The 18,146-nt window shown below is 39.0% G+C and overlaps 1 protein-coding gene across 1 annotated transcript; it reads right to left on the reverse strand.

Annotated features, from left to right (window-relative positions):
- Positions 1-683: 683 nt before the first annotated feature.
- Positions 684-17,877, reverse strand: LOC122418368 (troponin I 3-like). The gene is made up of 14 exons (XM_043432527.1): positions 17,659-17,877; positions 16,684-16,727; positions 14,690-14,707; positions 14,171-14,299; positions 13,932-14,055; positions 9,782-9,882; positions 6,546-6,589; positions 6,219-6,360; positions 5,571-5,588; positions 4,809-4,879; positions 1,525-1,865; positions 1,347-1,454; positions 1,055-1,228; positions 684-950 (listed from the first exon to the last, which is right to left on the reverse strand). Exons 2-14 carry the CDS (start codon positions 16,696-16,698, stop codon positions 937-939), a joined length of 1,299 nt encoding a protein of 432 aa, XP_043288462.1. The 5' UTR covers positions 16,699-16,727; positions 17,659-17,877; the 3' UTR covers positions 684-936.
- Positions 17,878-18,146: the final 269 nt, after the last annotated feature.

Raw genomic sequence — 18,146 nt, forward strand, 5'->3', positions numbered from 1 at the left:
CATCGTCTCATTTTCATCACTGTTTTCGCGCGTTCCAAGGAAGCGTTGTTTTTATTCACTGCTCGCTCGTTCGAGCCGTTGTATCAAGTGTGTTTTTAGTCAGTGAATTATTAAAAAATAAAAAACGTCTTTCGAGGAGTTTCGAAATGATTCAGGACCGCTTCGTGTTTGTTACGGCGTGTAAAATGAATTTCCGGTTTATACGGCCGACGGCCGCTTATTCGATGCGGTTGAGGGGCACGTTTGGGAAGTAGAAAATAGAATATGAGCGAGCTGCGATATAAGACGATGCGGTTGGTATACAAACGGGAAAGGAGGAAGGCAAGGCAACGCGATATCGTTCCTGGAATTGTGAGAGCGTATATATGAAAGGTTCGGCATCAAATAACCTCCGAACCACCACAATGGAACTCGAGGAAAAAGAATGAGAAACAAACGCAACGCCCTCATTCAAACTCGATAGAAATATCACGCGCGAACGAAAACCAAACGAGTGGGCGGAATACAATCTTCGTCAAGATGGCATCGTAACAAAAATATGAAAAAGGTAATGTATGCGCTACTTGTAAATTTCAGGAGAAAAAGATGAGATCTGCGATGATGCGTAGCCGTTTTTTCCGGGATCGGTTATCGCCGCGCGTTCCTGGAAATACGGGAAGGGCCGATGAAAATTTGAAAGGCCGTAAGTTTTCTAACGTTTATTGAAAATAATGATAACACTGGATAAGATAAAGCTCAAGATTGTTAAGACCGAGACATCGTTGATTTAACTTTTCGATCGGTTCTCGGCTTGTCCGCAAAGCGATCGGGATGGGGGGTGTTTTGTTGTTCGCGATGGTGCGATGAACGCGAGGTCCGTAGATGGAGAGACTCGGGCATGAAAATTGGTGATGACGATGATGCGCGTGATTGCGAAGTAATAGCGTCGAGATGAAGTTACGAGGCTGGAGCTGCGGTCAAGCGGTATTTTCATATTCATCATTGGATATATATTTTTTTTTTTATACATAAAAATATCGAATCGACTATACGGAAAAGGAGCGTTTTTACGAACTTTCTGCAGGAGCTGCGGGCGCCGGAGGTGCAGCTTCGGCCGGTGGGGCTGGTGCCGGAGTTTCTGCCGGTGCGGCTGGTGCCGGAGTTTCTGCCGGTGCGGCGCCCTCGGCCGGGGGTGCAGGCGCAGCAGCAGCTGGGGCTGCTCCTTCCGCGGGTGGCGCTGCCGGTGCACCTGAAACCGCACAATTTCCTTTTCGATTTTGCTCATTGAACTGACCGAAAACTAAACTGTTTCGATGCTGATTCTATCTTAACGCGAAGTGAATAAAAAAGATCATGAGGCGACTGACCTTCCGCCGGTGGGGCGGCCCCTTCCGCAGGCGGAGGCGCACTTCCATCGGCCGGTGGTGGGGCTGCTCCGTCCGCCGGTGGAGCACCTTCCGCGGGTGGGGCACCCTCTGAACAGACGTCGTATAATTTGCATTGGTCGTAAAGACGAATTTCATTTGGGATAAATGATGAGGTTACCTCCGCCCTCTCCTGCTGCGGCTGCTGCAGCAGCGGCCGCTGCCGCCGCCGCCGCCGCTTCTGCCGCCCTCTTTTCTTCCGCTGCCCTCGCCTCTTCAGCGGCTTTTGCTTCTGCGGCTGCTTTCGCTTCGGCCGCTGCTTTCGCCGCGGCTTCAGCCGCTGCTGCCTCCTCCGCCGCTTTAGCTGCTGCCTCAGCCTCGGCCGCCGCTGCTGCTGCAGCTGCCTCAGCGGCTGCTGCTGCCGCCGCCGCTTCCGCGGCCGCTGCTGCTGCCTGTTTTACAATACATTCCGAATTTAACAGGGGATTCAACGCGGCTAAACAAATCGGCACTAATTCTACGCTGGCTCAACCAAAGAGAAGCTCTTGACACAAATTTTTCTTATTTTTGCTTCCTCATAGAGGAAGCTATGTGATGATGAACATTTTTTTTTCCAGTTTTCAATGTCAATGTGCTCAAAATGTCCCAAAACATCGAAAAATCATATCTAGAAAAAATGTCCGGATGTGTGTGTGTGTGTGTGTGTATGTTGTGGCACTGCAAAATTCAAACGCTTATAACTCGAAAACGATTTGAGATACGGGGCTACCGTTTTGCACAGATGTCAATCTATATAAGCTCTTTATTCTCTGATAATTTTATGAAAATCTGTAAAAAAATACGAATCCTACGACGTTTTGAAATTTTCATAAAAAGGGTGTCGACGCTCTAACTTCCGAAAATTTTAAGATTTATTACTAATTTTTTTTTTATAAATAGATTGTCATAATAGGAAGGTTGGTTGAGATATCGGTTGAGCGGTTTAAATTTTATGATTTTTTGAATTTTACGAAAGTATGAGTTTTTCTAAAAATCGTCTAACCGCTTGAATTTTTGGAAATTTTCTAAGATATCGTGTATAAATCGATACTTCCTCTATACTTTTCAGCAAAGTTGTCGGAATTATTTAATTTAAATGTAAATAGAAAAACGATGGAAATTGAAAGTTGCAAACTGTTTTTTCCCATGGCTCGTCATTCAGTTTTTTTTAATGAATTTAAACAAGGAGATAAATTTATGTTCGTAAAAGAAGGCAGAGAAAATACATTATTTCCTTGTATACAAAAAAAAAATTTGCAAATTGCTTCCTCAAGATGGTCAAGATGCACGATGCTCGAAGCTTCCTCTATGAGGAAACCAAAATGAAAAATATAGCACCCCATAGAGTAAGCTTTGACCATCTTGAGGAAGCAATTTGCAAATTTTAATTTTCAGCATTTTTTGACCAAGATTTCGATATTATTTATCCGTCTCGAAAGCATCACCTCGGAAAATACGCTGACGGAATTCCGCGACGGAGGATCAGCTTTTGAAAAGCAACGATGACGGTTGTAAGCGACTCGGAAATGAGCGAAACACGGTGCACGCTCCTATTCGATCCGACTCACGGGTGGGAGAGGACAGGGCCTCCGGAGGTAACGATCGGTTCTACCAGCCGCAAAATTAATTATGTGCAAAACTGTGCGTAAACCGTGTACTATTTTGCCGGAACGTTGAATCAGTATGGGATTCGCATTATCTCGTGGTAGACTGGCTTCGTTATATGCACACGACTGCTGGAACAAGAGCCGGTAAATTTGCTGGCAATCGCGACTCACCCCTGTCACGTCAAAGTGAATCCATGCTTTTGGGTGAGCGTTTCCAGTGTACTTTCTCGTTCTCGGATGCACGCGAGCAACCCAAGTTTCATTTTTCCGTTTTCCGAATCAGCCGTTGACGAGTGTGGAAAACGATCTCGTCCCAATACCGTTTTCACATATTTATTAGTATTATTCAAAAAACTTTGGACACCTCTGTTCGAAGGGACCGAGAAGATCTGAAAATTCGAGCGCGAATGAACGGAGCGATTATTCCGCTCGTTAATATTTTCCGTAAATCCTTAAAAGTCGCGATATATCGCACTTGCGATTGTCACATCGCTCCGTCCACGGTTCGAGGTCATTCGAAACTTTTACGCCATAAAGTAGAAAAATTGAGAAGGACGAGTTTAGGGTGCGCGCGATCTCGGAGCGCTGACTGTACAACGATGAATGAATGCTTCAATCGTTGCGAGGTACAGATTAAATATCTGTGTCGAGAGCTTCTATTTCGTATCGAGTCATAAACAAGTAAAATACACTCTGGTATAGCGAAGTGTTATTAAGCGAAAACTCGTTAGTTTCACATACGTACCCCCTAGCTCTCACTGTCACAACCCAATTCGCTTCATCGATTTTCTACTCTATTTATTTTTCAATATTTACTTTAACCCCCGGACCGAATTTCATTCCGGTAACAATCGATTGTATTCTTCCGTCAAAATATACTCTTGGTCGATCTGATTTTATTCTCCGACGCGGTCAGTCCACTCGAAAATAAAAACCCTCGTAACGTTAATCGTCGATTGCATTTTTCCTCGATTATCGAGAGTGAAATTCAAAATTTCTATCCGGTCCGTGTGTTTGATAAATGTTTGGCGAAACCGAAGGAAAATAACGTGTTTTGTTTCATTTTGTCAACAAGAGTCCCCGCGAAAGACATTAATTAATAGGAAAAATTGAATCGCCTAACGAATAAAAATAATTTTGGTTTTTTCAGTAACAAAAATAGTGAAAGGGAGAAAGGAAAAACGGAGGGGATTACACCGCGGAAACGAACAGTGCACGGGGAGTGGAAAAATCCGTTTCGCTGCTGAAAATAATCTGCAAAGAGATGCGGGTCAGATGAATAAACGTAAAAACAATAGGTAAACAGAGTGCATAACATTCACACATTTTTCTTGATTGATTTGTTTTTTTCCACATATTTTAAACTTTATACATAACAAATCTTAAGTATGATTTAAATTGGTAGTACATGACCGGATATGGATTTTGGTTGCTGTTCATTCGGTGATCGCGAATTATTGGTTCAAGGTTTAAGGATAAAAGTACTTGAGGAAAACGACAAAATTATTGACATCGGAATTTCGGGATAATATTTTAACAACACGAACAGAGGTTTCACTCTCGTTCATTCGTCAACCGTTAACCCCGATCAGAGCCAACGACGTGCTTCGGTTTAACATGAAAAATATCATCCTCGTCGTTGGACACGTACTTTCGGACGAATTTATATGTGTTATAGGACAGAGAAGAGAAACAATAGTAGGACTTGGAAATAAGTTCGTGACACGCTCGCGTGATTTTTCGTTGTACGATCTCATCCGGGTATTATCATTAAATTATTAACATTATTATTTATTTGGGAGATTGAGGTGAGTGGTTTCATGCCTCGACCGGCGCCTCCTCTTCCTTTACCTTCTTCTCCTCGCCCTTCTTCGACCAGTCGGGCTTTTTCTGAAAAAACGAGAAAAAAGGGGGATTAAAAATCTTCATTATTTTTCTTCGACCTCCTCTCGTGTTTCGCTACTCCGATGAGTCTTTTTAATCCAACTCTCGAATGGATTAAGACACACTCTCGATACAATTTCACTGGATATTACAAAGTGCTTTAGACACAAATACCTTCCATTTAATAACATAACATTTTTCTAATATTATCCTTCTAAGAAAATCTTTGAATTAACTTGTCAGTAGAAGAGACACACGCACAACACACAGGCAGCAAGCAATCGACGAATAAACGGATGCAGAGTGCTCGTTAACTCGTAATTATAATCCACTAAAAGATAAGATAATCAGCTTTCAGGCTTTTCCCAATCATATCGGTCAATTTTATCCGAGTTCCTTCTTCAACGCCGCATCGAATTTGACAATAAAATGGTGCGAACGTTGCAGATGCTAAAGTGTAATGGAATGGTATTTCAACGAGGATTTTAACGGAAGGTTCAATGACAATTTGTTTGCAGAAAAAAAAGGAAGAAAAAACTTTTGCTCCGATGTGAGGTGGAATCGCCAATACAGTGAGTGGAAATCTTATTTCGTTTTCTTCTTGATTTTATTAGCCCTATTAGCTCGTTGTAGTAATGGAGATAGAGAAAAAAACTGAAAATAAATCATTCCGTGACGTACGAGTTTGAGGTTTTACCTTGTCTTTTGACGCGTTCTGCGAACAGTAATGCAAAAGCAAATATATATTAGCTAAGACGGACGTGGACAATGTGTGAAAAGCATTTTATCAAACGGATCGACAAATTCGAACGGTCAAAACTTTTTGAAAAGCTTTCCCCGCCGAATCGGAGGATCGGTATGGATTATTAATAAACATTGAAAAAATTTGACACGAAGAATTAATCATTTTCGTATTACGTGACAAAAAGAAATCATGTATGAAAAAATGAATGATAAAAATTTAGCAGCACCCCATATTAAGTGCCGTGAAACTCGAACACGTTCCGTAGGGAATAATCGCACAAAAAAACACTTTGAAAAAATTATTCAAAAAATGTATAAACATTTTTTTTAGATTAAGGATCGAAAAGAATAAGGCCACGTGGGTGGAACGCGTATGAAGAAATAAAAAGCGACAAAAACGAGGCAGTTTGAGGAATAAGTAGACACTTGGATCGGCGAAAAAATGACGACATATAAAAAGCAACGAGAATTACCTTTGGAGCCATTTTAAAAAATCAGCTCTTTTGAAATATCAGAAATAGGAAGAGTCCAAAAATAATGAAATTTCCGAGATTTATGTCGGTTCGTTGTCAATGCGCAGGATGAAAAAAGCAGTGTTTACCTCCTTATCTTCCTCCTCGAGGGTGAATTCCTTCTTCTTAACCTGCTTCAGTTGATTTCTGAAGTTGAATTCGGCCGCCTTTTTCTGCAGCTTGGCGAATTTGTTTTCGTACTTTGAGACTTTTTTCAACGTCGGCTTCATGCTAAAAAATAAAATCGTTCATGCGATATCGATTGCGTCGAAAAACAACGACTCATTCAACGTCAATTAAGGCCAATAGCTCAATTCTGAACCAATGAAACGTAACAATTTCTTTTATTTCAACGCTATAAAATCATTTTGTCTATTGTTTTGAATTAAAGCCAATCCAGGTTAAAAAAAACTCACAACTTTCCTCGGAGATCGTTGACCTGGCTGTTGAGCTCGGAGATCTAAGTGAACGAGAGGGAAGCAATTAATTATTCGTAACTTTGTTTTTATCGCTCGATTGTTGACGTATAAGAAGCGTATGCGGCAAGTTTTATCACGTTTGAATTGAACCAAAATTTTCATTCGTTTATGCCAACTAATTTTTTGAACATTCTTAATCGGCTTTGCAGCTATTTGACTGGAACGAAGCTAGAAGCGATTTTCACAAGATAAAATTCATGACGAGAGTCATTAGCGAAAATTGAGCACATAAATTGATATAAGAAAAAAACAGTGTCGCAGAAAACATTTGAAGCACAATGTAGATGACAACTTTTGTGTCAGCCCTGTTAATCCTGCAAAATTCCAAACTTCTTAATCATCGTTTTTGTTATCATCATCCGCCATTCTCATTGTTGCTTTACAGATGGAGCAGCGATTGTCAGATTTCAGCCACGATTGTAAACGAACATGCAGGTGTTAGAAAAAACGCGTTCTACAGGAAATTGAGAAAAGTTTTTTTTATCAAAAAAGGAACGGCGGATTTTTTCGGTACAGTCTTCCCATCCGATGAGGATGACGGTCCAAGGTTCTCTACGTTCCTTTCGTTAATTAAGGGTTTACAGGCACAGGATCGATCTTGACAGGCTGAATCGGAAACAGGAAAAATCTTCACCCCAGTTATGTATGTTTTTATACAATTAAAACGTTTGATGGGGAATTTGGTCTGCGTCTCATTGATAACCAGGTTTGAGTTCCGAGGTTTTGGCTGGGCAACGTTACTCTTTTCATTCAAAATCGAACTGTATTTCTCCCTAAAAATCCTGAAACATTTCGCTGCTTGTATTCAACTCTTCAGCGTCAAAAAATCGATAAAATATTCGGCATTTATTCAAAGTCGAAAACGGTAAAATAGTAAGAGAATTTTTTCAAATTATTATTCAAATGATGGAGTTCCCACTTGGAAGTATCCCATTATATTGAAGAGATTTATAATTACATGTAAAAATACGCGAATCCTCGGTTTGAAAAGCCTGGTGAGTTTTGCTTTCGGACTAAAGGAACGAAAAACGGTTCTCTACAATCGACAGACCGTTTTTTAGTTGAGAGGGGCAGAGGGGCTCAATCGTCAAGGGCTGGCTGGCCGGTCTTGCGCAGCCTTTATCAATCCCATTCCAATAACGTTACGGATTTCGTACGTATATCGAATGCTGCGTGACCGATATGTAAAGGAATAAAGATCGTAGTAACGTAGTTGAGGGTTAAAACACCACAAACAAATTGGATTTTCGGTGGTGGTTCGTGTGGTTCGGTGCAAAATCATTTACAACTTTTTAGAAAAGACACCGTGTTGATTCGATTTTTTTCACCCGAAAGTCTTTACGACAGCGTCGCAAAAATCGTATCAATGCTCCACGTGATTTTTAAATTGTATTCTATCATATTATTTATTTTGAACGATCATCGGGTGAGTGTGACAGGATTATTTTCTGGACACGACGATTCGTTCTGGAACTCGCACAAAACTCGCTTTCTCTCTCTCTCTCTCTCTCTCTCTCTCAGCCTCTTTCTCTCTTTGCAGGATTGAACAACAGAAAAAAATTGTGATGAAAAACACGAAAAGAAAACACCACACGCGTCCATCTTTGTGAGAGTCTTAAGTACGAGGGAGAAAAAGATGGAGTTCCATTCAAGGGTGAAAGTACGTAAAAAGGGTTGGTTGCTGGCTGGTTTTCATTCTCTTTCGAATTCTTGCGTAAAGTTTTCTGTTTACTCTTTCAGGGATGCTTTATCGTCATTTTTAGCGTTTTTTTTTTTAATTTTTATTTTTTTTTTCACGTGGAACAGCAATTAACAATTCCTTTGACGAAGAAACAAATTTGCGATATGTTCCCTCCTCGTACGTAAACGAAAATGAATTATTGCAATGGAAAAGCATGAAAATGAATATACTCAAACTTTCGAAATAACTATGTATATGTAAAATAATAATAGGACCTTAATTAATCTCGATTTATTTGCACCATCGTCATTATCAATCGTTATTCCACATAAGAAATTGCCGAAAAGCGCGTCTGTGCTATGGAGAAAAAAGTGAGAAGGAACTTTGCAATGACGATTAAAAAAAATTAATTAAACGAGCCATGCATTTGTTAGCAAAGTGAAAACGATCCCCAGAAATTTTTATATTCATCGTTAAATTAGAAAATTATCATTTTGCACCGAGTCACACAGTAGAGAAGTAAAAAGTCACGTTCGATCTTTTTTTATAACGAGACAAAAACGAGACAGAAAAAGATTTTTTTGTTCAACGGTGATGCGTATTACGGGATGTTACGGGAAACTTTGCCACAGTGTATGTTTTTATATTTCAGGTATCGTAAGCACAAAACAAACAGAAAAGAGAAAGGATCGAAGGGACACTCATTTTGATGGATTGAATGGTAATAAGGTTGATCAAACGCTAGAGAAAAAATGAGCGAGAGAGAGAGGATGAGAGAGAGAGAGAGAGAGAAAGCTAGTGATATAGCACCCGATATTGAAGAATTTTTCAGTGCAATAAAAATTTTTTTATTAATGTTTCGAAGCAAAGTGAAAGAAAGTTGTGAAACAATTGTTGAAATTTACGGGTAAACATATCGACAAATAATTTATTTTGAAAAAGTGGGGAAAATCGACTGTAAGTTTTGGAACTTGGAAAAAAAATGTCGCATATTCATTAATGTAATATAAAGAAAAAAAAGTAATCATTCATTTTGGGGTAATCTTTCAGGCAGATGAAATCACGGGTTTAAAATATCTACGTTTTCATTACGTTGGAGATAAAATACTTTTAGATGGAGGGAGAAATATACTAATGGCGAGCAGGATGCAAGATTCGGCCAATTTCGTCGCTAGAATTGGGTACGGTCCGTTCAGGCGGTGCTATCTTGTGTTTCGTTTGTTCTAAAATCTTTTTCCATTTTATTTCTAGGTAAATTCAATCGGAACGATTTTATCAACGCAGAAAATTTCAAAAGTCGCGCGTCACATACGTGGGGAGTTTCAATAACGAATTACCGAGAGCAAAACTTGAGTATTACGGAAAATCCTCTTTCTCAAACTTTACAATGAATTTCATCAAGAGATTAAGTTTTTTTTTTTTTACAAAAAATGTTTGCTCGGCCCTCGGTTTTTCGGATTTTGGATTCCACAAAGGGTTGTTTATATTGTACCTCGTAGTCCCTTTTTCGTACTTCACGTTCCAAATCCCACTTCTGACCCTCACAAACGTAGACGCGGTCATAATACTCTTGGCAAATCTCCTTCAATTCCTCTACAAGAACACATTTTACAATCAGACACACACACTTTTTTGTATCTCGTGAGCAAAAGAATAGCGTTTTTTTAATCGTAAGAAAATAGCAATTTTTTGCTTTCTTCGTGTTTATGGCGCATGTCTCCTTTTTCGTTGATATTCCGATGGACAAACGGAAAGAAGAAAAAGAAGATATTAGATTCGCAGAAGCACAAAAATTGTGAGCGCATTACCTTAAACTTGTTTTTAATCAATATTATTGCCGCGAAAAAGCATTTATTTATTGTTTTTTATTCATGTCCAACCGTACCGTAAAAAAGTTCAGTGGCAAAGCAAACGCGTCGCTCCGATCGGAACAAAAAAAAAACAGAGATTATTCACGCAAAATTCTCGCGAGAAAATCAGCGAGACAGAAAGAGCGAGCGAGAGAGAGAGAGAGAGATAGAGAGAGAGAGAGAGAGAGAGAGAGCGCGAGAGAGAGAGAGAGAAAGTGGGAAATTATTCTCCGAGAAAAAAAAAAATATTGACTGTGTGACTGAGAAACGACTTTTTCAGTTTTTATAAATATTGTAATCGAGTGTTGGTGAGCGTGTGCGTAAGATATCATTTTGTAAGGGCTGCGTGATAAGCGTGAACGCCAGGGAACGACGAGAGACCCAAAAACAATATTTATTTTATCTCGATAAAATATCGACAGGATTGCTTTTTCGAATTGAATTCCGCTTGGATGTTTCGTTGTTTCTTTTTCATCGTTCCTCTTTTATTGAACCGTTACAGATAGAAAAATATCTCTTCCGGCATCAATTTTTATTTGTTTCTCTGTATTTTTTTTTTCTATTTTTTTTTTTTTTGGTTTCCTCATCGTGACAAACGATTGCCCTGCGTTTATACACATTATGTCAGTGTCCGAACTCTTAACTCATCATCGGTTATAATATTGCAACGATTCATTTCAGTTTGTTTATGTTTCTTTTTTATGGTAAAAAATAAACGAAATGAAAAAATCTTTCGAAAAAAACCTTCGTCTCGTCATTAGTTACCTCCATGTCTTTCAATCTACTTTTCCTCTCGAGGTCAAACTTATCACCCTCAAGTGCGTATATTTTGTTCCAGTACCCCGTACATATCGTCTGGAGCTCGGCTAAAAATACAAGAATTGCACGAATTTCGGGATTCTCGATTGTCCCCTCTTCGCTGCCCCCTCGATTTTCGGTTTTTCAAAACCATCAGCAATACCCGCCCAACCAACTTAAACTTTTCCTTCCAAAACATTTGTCTTATATCATTTGACCCTCTCCTTATTGAATCTATCTAAAAAGTCTGAAATAGCAGTAATATTCCCTGCCGAACGACCTGAGATATTTTGTCGCATCTTTTTCCATTCACGTTATTTAAGTGACGAAATGAAAAATTCAAAGAAACTTCTAAAGATGAGACCGAAATCGAGAAAGCGAGGAATTTACAACTGGAAGGGAGCGGCAAACAAGCTTATTGATCCGATACGTCCAATCTACTTGTGAAAATTAATCGACAAAATAATAAACAAATTACTTTCAGCAATAACTACAAGAAAATTTGTGAGTTAACTATATAATAATTTTTAATACTTCATACGCATACCACTGCTATAATGCTCTGCTGGATTACACCACCTCCCCCTTTGATTGTGGAAAATCAAAATTTTTCACAAAGAAATAGTTCAACGATGCGAAAAAAAAAAATTTGACACTCACCACGGATATTATGAAGAATTTTTTTTTTTTTTCATAGAGTTTTTACGAATGCAAATGAAAACGTTAACATATTTCATGAATTATCTCGAGTATTATCGAGACCAGTGGAAAAATATTCATTCGAAATATTTAATGAAAATGACATTACTAGTATTTTTCGCGAGAGCCGAAATTTTTCCCCATGAGACAAAATTATACGTTTGCTGCAGTAAACACAGTGATAAATCAAGTAAAGTGCTTACGATGATAATTACAAGTGGCAGTTAGAGCCTACGTTTTGTTTAGCTCGAAACCTACGAGCGATACTGCGTTTTCTACGAAAAATAACGAAGATTATCTGCTTCAACGAAAAAAATGATTTAGTTATCTCAAAATCAAAACGGTAAATAATGTTTTGCTTTGTTCAAATGATCGTTAATGGACAATTCATTATAGACCTCAAAGTCCTTCTTGGAAACTTCGTACTCGAGATCGTACTTCTCCTCTTCGAGCTTGTTGATCCTCTTATGATACTGGTTCAGTATCGACTTCAAGCTTGCTGTCAAATTTCAGGAATAACATTTATAAGCACAGGCTCCGCTTCATTGTTTCTCGACTGTGGCTTCCGTGAGCTCTTCATTACACTTTCAACACAATCCTAACGAGATCATCCTTACTTTTCAATTTCATCCTAATAATAAAACTACTTGAAATGATTTTTTCGGGTTCTTTTACTCCGGTTTGATTTTCTCAAACGTTACGGAATCCTATTCGCTATTATCGTCGAGCTCAACTTCCCAATTACGATTGAATTTTAAAAAACTCGTGCGTATTCGGGTGAATTATCGGGTGCGGTAGGTTCGGTTTTGGAGAACGCTGCCATACGAAGAGGCGGAAGATTTACATAGCGAAAAAATAAATAATAAAAAATCATAAAATTAAAAAGAAAATAGCAATGAAAACGATGAAATACAGTCACGAGAGACACAATAAAGATCAGCGATGAAACTTTGGCTACCTGTCTATCAGAACAAAACTATTTTGACCTTTTTTTTCATTGAAAATTCAAAAGTTCGAGCGACTTTCAGCAATTTACCCATTATCCACTAATTTCTAGTAGACAGGAAATGAAAAAAATATCGGTCAAAGAATATTATCATGTAACTTGATAATCAATAAAATGAATGTAGCCAAGTGACAAGAGAAAGAAAAAGAAATGAAAAATGGTTAATTGAGTTTGAATAGCACGCGAAGACGTACGAAAAAATTAATGGAAAATGAGAGAAAAACGAGTAGAATACTGTACAGAGACAGTGTAGAGAAAGATGCGAAGCGCCCAAAAGTCAGATAAATAAAAATGAATTAACGAAAATACGATTGAAAATGTCGTGCTCGACACCGCGCGGTGTCGTGACGAAATTTCAACATTTCTCTCTTCGATCATTCGTTTCAAAATCAATACTCGCTCTTTTGCAAATTTTATCATTTATAGTTACGTCTATGAATAAGTTTGGCTTGTTCAGGCGATATTTTAGTTACTACCTCGTAGTCCTTTTTCTTTACGATATACTCGACATCGAATTTCTTGTCCTCCAAATTGCAGATCCTAGTGTGGTAGTCGCGCAGGATTTTCTTAAGGGACTCTGCGTGTCAGTTTAAATAGTTACAGTTATAAAGTTAAATACCATCAACAATTTCCCTGTTTATTTTTCCCGCTTTTTCAAGTCTACTTTGTATGAAAAACTGTCAATATCATTTGATGCTGTCAATCGTCGTTTTTTCTTCCTAAATTCTGGCGTTGTCATTGTTCTTGTTTTTATTTCTGAATATGCATGAAAATCTTTTTTGTTGTATGCCTTCTCATAGTCAAATATTTTTGTTGTCTTTTCTTGTTTCGTTTATTCTTACGCGCAATATTCGCGTACTATTTGGTTTATCGTCTTTTTTCGTATACATGTTGTTGCGTTTGATAGATAAATGGGCTGATGCATTTTTTTCTACGAATTTCAGAGCGCGTTTCAGACTCAATTTCAAGTTGGATAACAAAAAAGGTTTTGCGGGTCAATATATAATCGACGTATGCGAGAAACTGACATTCAAATCTGTAAGGAAACGTTTATAACGATCAATCATGATTACATCAACTTAATAGCTCGGAAGATATTTCAAATGGAAATCTAATCGGAATAGTAATCATATTTTCACAAAATGTTGTCAAACCTGCAGAAAACTCATCAAGACTATTTGTCCGGAGCGTAAATGTAAATTGAATAAATTATCGTTTCGATTACAGCGCTGGATGAAAATGTCCAGTAATAATAATTAAAAATGTTGAAGGGAAATTTCTATATATACCTTCGCTAACGTTTTCAACGTCTTTCATTTGTCCGCAACGCTCCTCTATGATACGCCTTCTCTCTGCAGCTTTTCTCTCCTGTTCCTTTTTCAGTTCTTCGGCAGCTTTTTTACGCAACAAAAGCTGAATGGAAAATAGCATTGTTTCAATGAAACGGCGTGTGTAAGCGAATGGAATAGGAAGAAGTGAATCTTACATTTTTTATAAATCAAATGAAATTCGAACGAATGGTACGTACTCTGAGTTTCTTCTTTCTGTCCGGGGTCATGAAACCCTTCTTGGCCTTTTTAGCTTTGGAAGCCTCCTCGAGACGAGCCCGGACTTCTGCCCTTTTCCGCTCCGTCTCCGCCTGTTTCCTCTTCTTTTCCTATATTTTGTCGGGTGTTAAAATTTTCTTCAAATTACAACCTCGCGATTATTCGATATTCCATTCTCGTGTTTTCTTTCTCGCGCAAACATTTCGCGACAGTAAAAAACTCATTTAATTCGTTTAATGCGAACCAAGTTTGGTGAAATTGTAAGAAAAATATGTAAAATTTGATGCATAGTGAAATCTGAATTGTTCGAATTTCAACAAAAATTTCATTCTTTCCGTCCGCTTCGATCGATAATTTTCTTAACCAAAAATTTTGCTTCATGCTCGAATAACTTTTTGAATTTGCTATTTTTTTTTTTGTGTATTGTAATGTTTCAACGAATCGAACATTTGCGACCTCGTTGGTCTCGCACGCGGGCCTTCCACTCTCCTCTTACGTACATCCTCGATGCGTTTCCTCTGTAAAAACAAAAAAAGAAGAATTCTTGTTAGTCGATATAGCCTCCTCGTGGATACCATGATGATTAATTGGCAATTATTTGCTGCGCTTGCATTCTTCCCATCAGTCGTATCATCGCTTAACGTGCGAAGAAATTGGACGAAATCCACGACTATAATGATTTCGCTAAGCCAGCACACACGAGCATCGATTGTGAGGAAAAGTCAATGTATTACCAATAAAGAAGAGGCTTGTGAATATGACAATTTCATTCGAACTTTATTCATTCTGTTATGCTTCCGCGGTGTTAAATTGAACGTCGCCCAGCATGGCATACGAATCATTAACGAGTTGTGCTCGATTTAGTCAGAAACGTTAGTATAGATTTCGAAGAATCGCATTATTCGTTTATAATCATTGGCTCAAACTTCAAACGTTATCCGTAATTCTATAATTCTTCCAAAGTCTCGAGTTACATTAAAAATTACTGTAATCGCGGTTTCACGTTATTTATTAATCGTTAGAAAATAAATAATCTGGCATTATACGTTTGCGAAAATCAATAAATTTATTCGTTCCATCGCGTCGTTGGATATTTCATTAATAACGCGAAAGCAATTCGTAATTTTATGGCGAAAGTGTCGAAAGAAACTCATGTTCGGGTCTCAATATAATTGACTCGAAATAAGCTTAAAATGTTGAGTTGAACGTAAGCATAAAACAAAATTGCACAACACAAAAAACAAGACATTCTACTTTACCCAGGGAGACACTCGTGTCTTGTGTCGGTGTAGTTTTTTCTACTACTGGTGTTGGTGTTGATGAATATTTACAATTGCTAATGATCGTGTACAATGCTGTTTGAATGAATAGGGGAATGATAAAAAACGTAACGCATTCGATGAAGTGAAAAGGAGCTCGGCGCGCGGGCTCTCGTAGCGAAAGAGACGCAGAAATTCAAGTCCCGATCGAAAAAAAGAGGAGCTATAAAAAGCAATGTGGGATCGTCCGAGGAAGAGAGAGAGAGAAGTTGATTGCGTTCCTTATAGACACTTTTAGGTTTCTCCCTTCATCTCGTCCGAGTGGATTCTAAAGATACGAAACGTCGGGCTTTGAACGGTCAATTCTAAATTCGGACTCTTAGACGTTGCACACACCGATGGGGAGGACCAGATTATCGGGAAAGCTTAACGAGACTCTCGAGACTCGCCACTCTGAACTATTGCAAAGACTCGAAAAACTTTAGCATCGTTTTCAAAGTAACGTTCAATTTTTTCATATCCGCGAAGATGGTTTTAAACGCGGTCGGCAAAGTCATTGATGAAAAATGAAAATTTCTAAAAATAAATTGGAATATTTTTTCCATCTCATGACTACCGTAATCGGGTTGCAGGTCGATCACTTTATCACACCAAATTCATCACGGGTCGTATGAAACTCCGCTCAAAATATTGAGGGTCGGCGAAAGGGTAAAAAACTTGTCTAATTTACACAATACAGATAACAAAATGTACGCAGAAAAACAAAAGCATGAGAAGCTCAAACGTACCTTTTAATAAAACGAGGTCAACTGCGAAGGAAAACAAATCCGAGTGGTATTCGATCCAGCGGGGTCGGAGATCGTAATGATGTTTTTTTTTTTTTTTTTCGTTATTTCAGAGCACACGGTGATGAACATGAAAAGAAATGAGTGAATTATTATCGTTGTTTTGATACCTTCGACGATGGAATTGAAAAAATGACTGAAGAAAATTTTAATGTTGAACCGAATAGTCCTACAAATTCGTGACATAATTGCTATTTTAAGAATCTAATAATTCGAGCCTCATTCATTCATAAAAATAATGATATTTCTATACTCGTTGTATTTTAATTGTTGCTCAATAACGTTGCAGAATCCGAATGGGAGGTTTTTATACACTTGGCTGATTGAAAATATGTCAAATGTTTTTCGTATATTACGCGTGACGATGATTTTTCTCGATACTTACCTCACCTCATCGTCAGCCATGGTGACTCCTTCGGGCTACGCCTAGCGGCCTGTAATTAAAATATGCATTCAAATACGTTTCGATCTTGTCTACATATTTTCATATTTTTTTTTCACTCTCGAGATAATTATCGTTAATCTGAAAAATGGAGAAAAAAAAAGTTTTTTTTTCAACAGAAAACGTCAGTTGAAAACGTATTCGGGGCCATGTATCCGGTGCGTGATGATCGAAAATAGACTTAGCGACTCGCCCCACTCTTCGTTACAAACGCAGACTGTGGGCACGCTCCAAATTTGGTCGCAACCGATCGACGCGAAGCATCCTTCATCTCATTGACTCTTCAATAGGATAATCGGTAGACGCATCGATCACCATTAAAGCCAAATTCACTTTTCGTTCGATGAAGAATTCCATTCTACGCGGGAAAACGATTTTGGAGTATTTTTTGTTATTTTTATGTGTGCGAAGCAATCGATGCTCCCACGCGATTTAATGAACGAACGACGCATACTCGTGAACATTCACGCTTCGCCGTGATATTCGAGTTTTCCGACAACGAATACTCCGCCCTTTCGTAAGTAGATGCATTTTGAAATTGACGACAACGCGAATGATTTCGGTGAATAGCAGCACTGCGTGAAATCGATGCCATGCGCGTCCTCGGTGGAACTGGTCGCTTGCTCTCGTAAAAAATCATTCGTCGCTGAAAATTAGAGTCCCATAATTGGAGAGCAACCAACGAATCTCGATCCGAAATTCCACGCACTGGCACCATGTGAGTCGTTTCATTGATTATTCCGCCAACATTAAACGTACGCACTGTTTCTTTCGTATTGGAAAAATATCCATTTTCCCGACGACAGCATTCTCCTCGCAGGAGAATCTCGTGAAATATTTGATTTATCCATCGATAGATATTTATTTGTGAATGTTGCAAACGAAGGAAAAAGAACTCGCGTTATTCCATACGATCGTCTTACCTGGTGCAAGAACAAAAAGTCCCCAACGGGGTTGTTTGGAAGAAAAAAGTGACTAGAACTAATAAGTTCTCGTTCGATGTGACTAGTCAACCGGACTTTCGGCAGCTGACTGTGCCCGAAGTCAAGAATATTCTTCTATCTCCGAGCCGAGTCGTTCCGAGCCCCCAGGGATTTTCATCGGTTGGTCCAAACTCCACCACCACCGCCGCCGCCACAACCTCGATCGTCGCCGCTGCCGGCGTCGATCGCCCTCTCTCATCCATCTAACATGCCTCAACCTCCGTTACTTTTCACCCGATTGGCCGATACGGTTTTAGACGAGAGCCATCCCAGCTTGCCTGATGTACAAAAATAAATTTTGTAACTGAAAACGGCGACGAGATACAGACTCGTATATTTCTCCTCGAGTATGCATGCGCGCCCGCGCGCGCGCGCGCTCCAAAGTTTCACATAGGGAGGCGAACCGGTGAACGCGGGCGCACCTCGAC

Source organism: Venturia canescens, chromosome 1 (genome assembly GCF_019457755.1).
Source record: "Venturia canescens isolate UGA chromosome 1, ASM1945775v1, whole genome shotgun sequence".
Lineage (NCBI taxonomy): Eukaryota > Metazoa > Arthropoda > Insecta > Hymenoptera > Ichneumonidae > Venturia > Venturia canescens.

Excerpts from the sequence above, each read along its gene's own strand:
- LOC122418368 (XM_043432527.1), bottom strand. Across the intron at positions 6,590-9,781 it reads TACGAAAAAGGGACTACGAG|ATCTCCGAGCTCAACAGCCA; the intron begins GTACAATATAAA and ends TCGTTCACTTAG. Across the intron at positions 6,361-6,545 it reads AACGATCTCCGAGGAAAGTT|CATGAAGCCGACGTTGAAAA; the intron begins GTGAGTTTTTTT and ends TTTATTTTTTAG.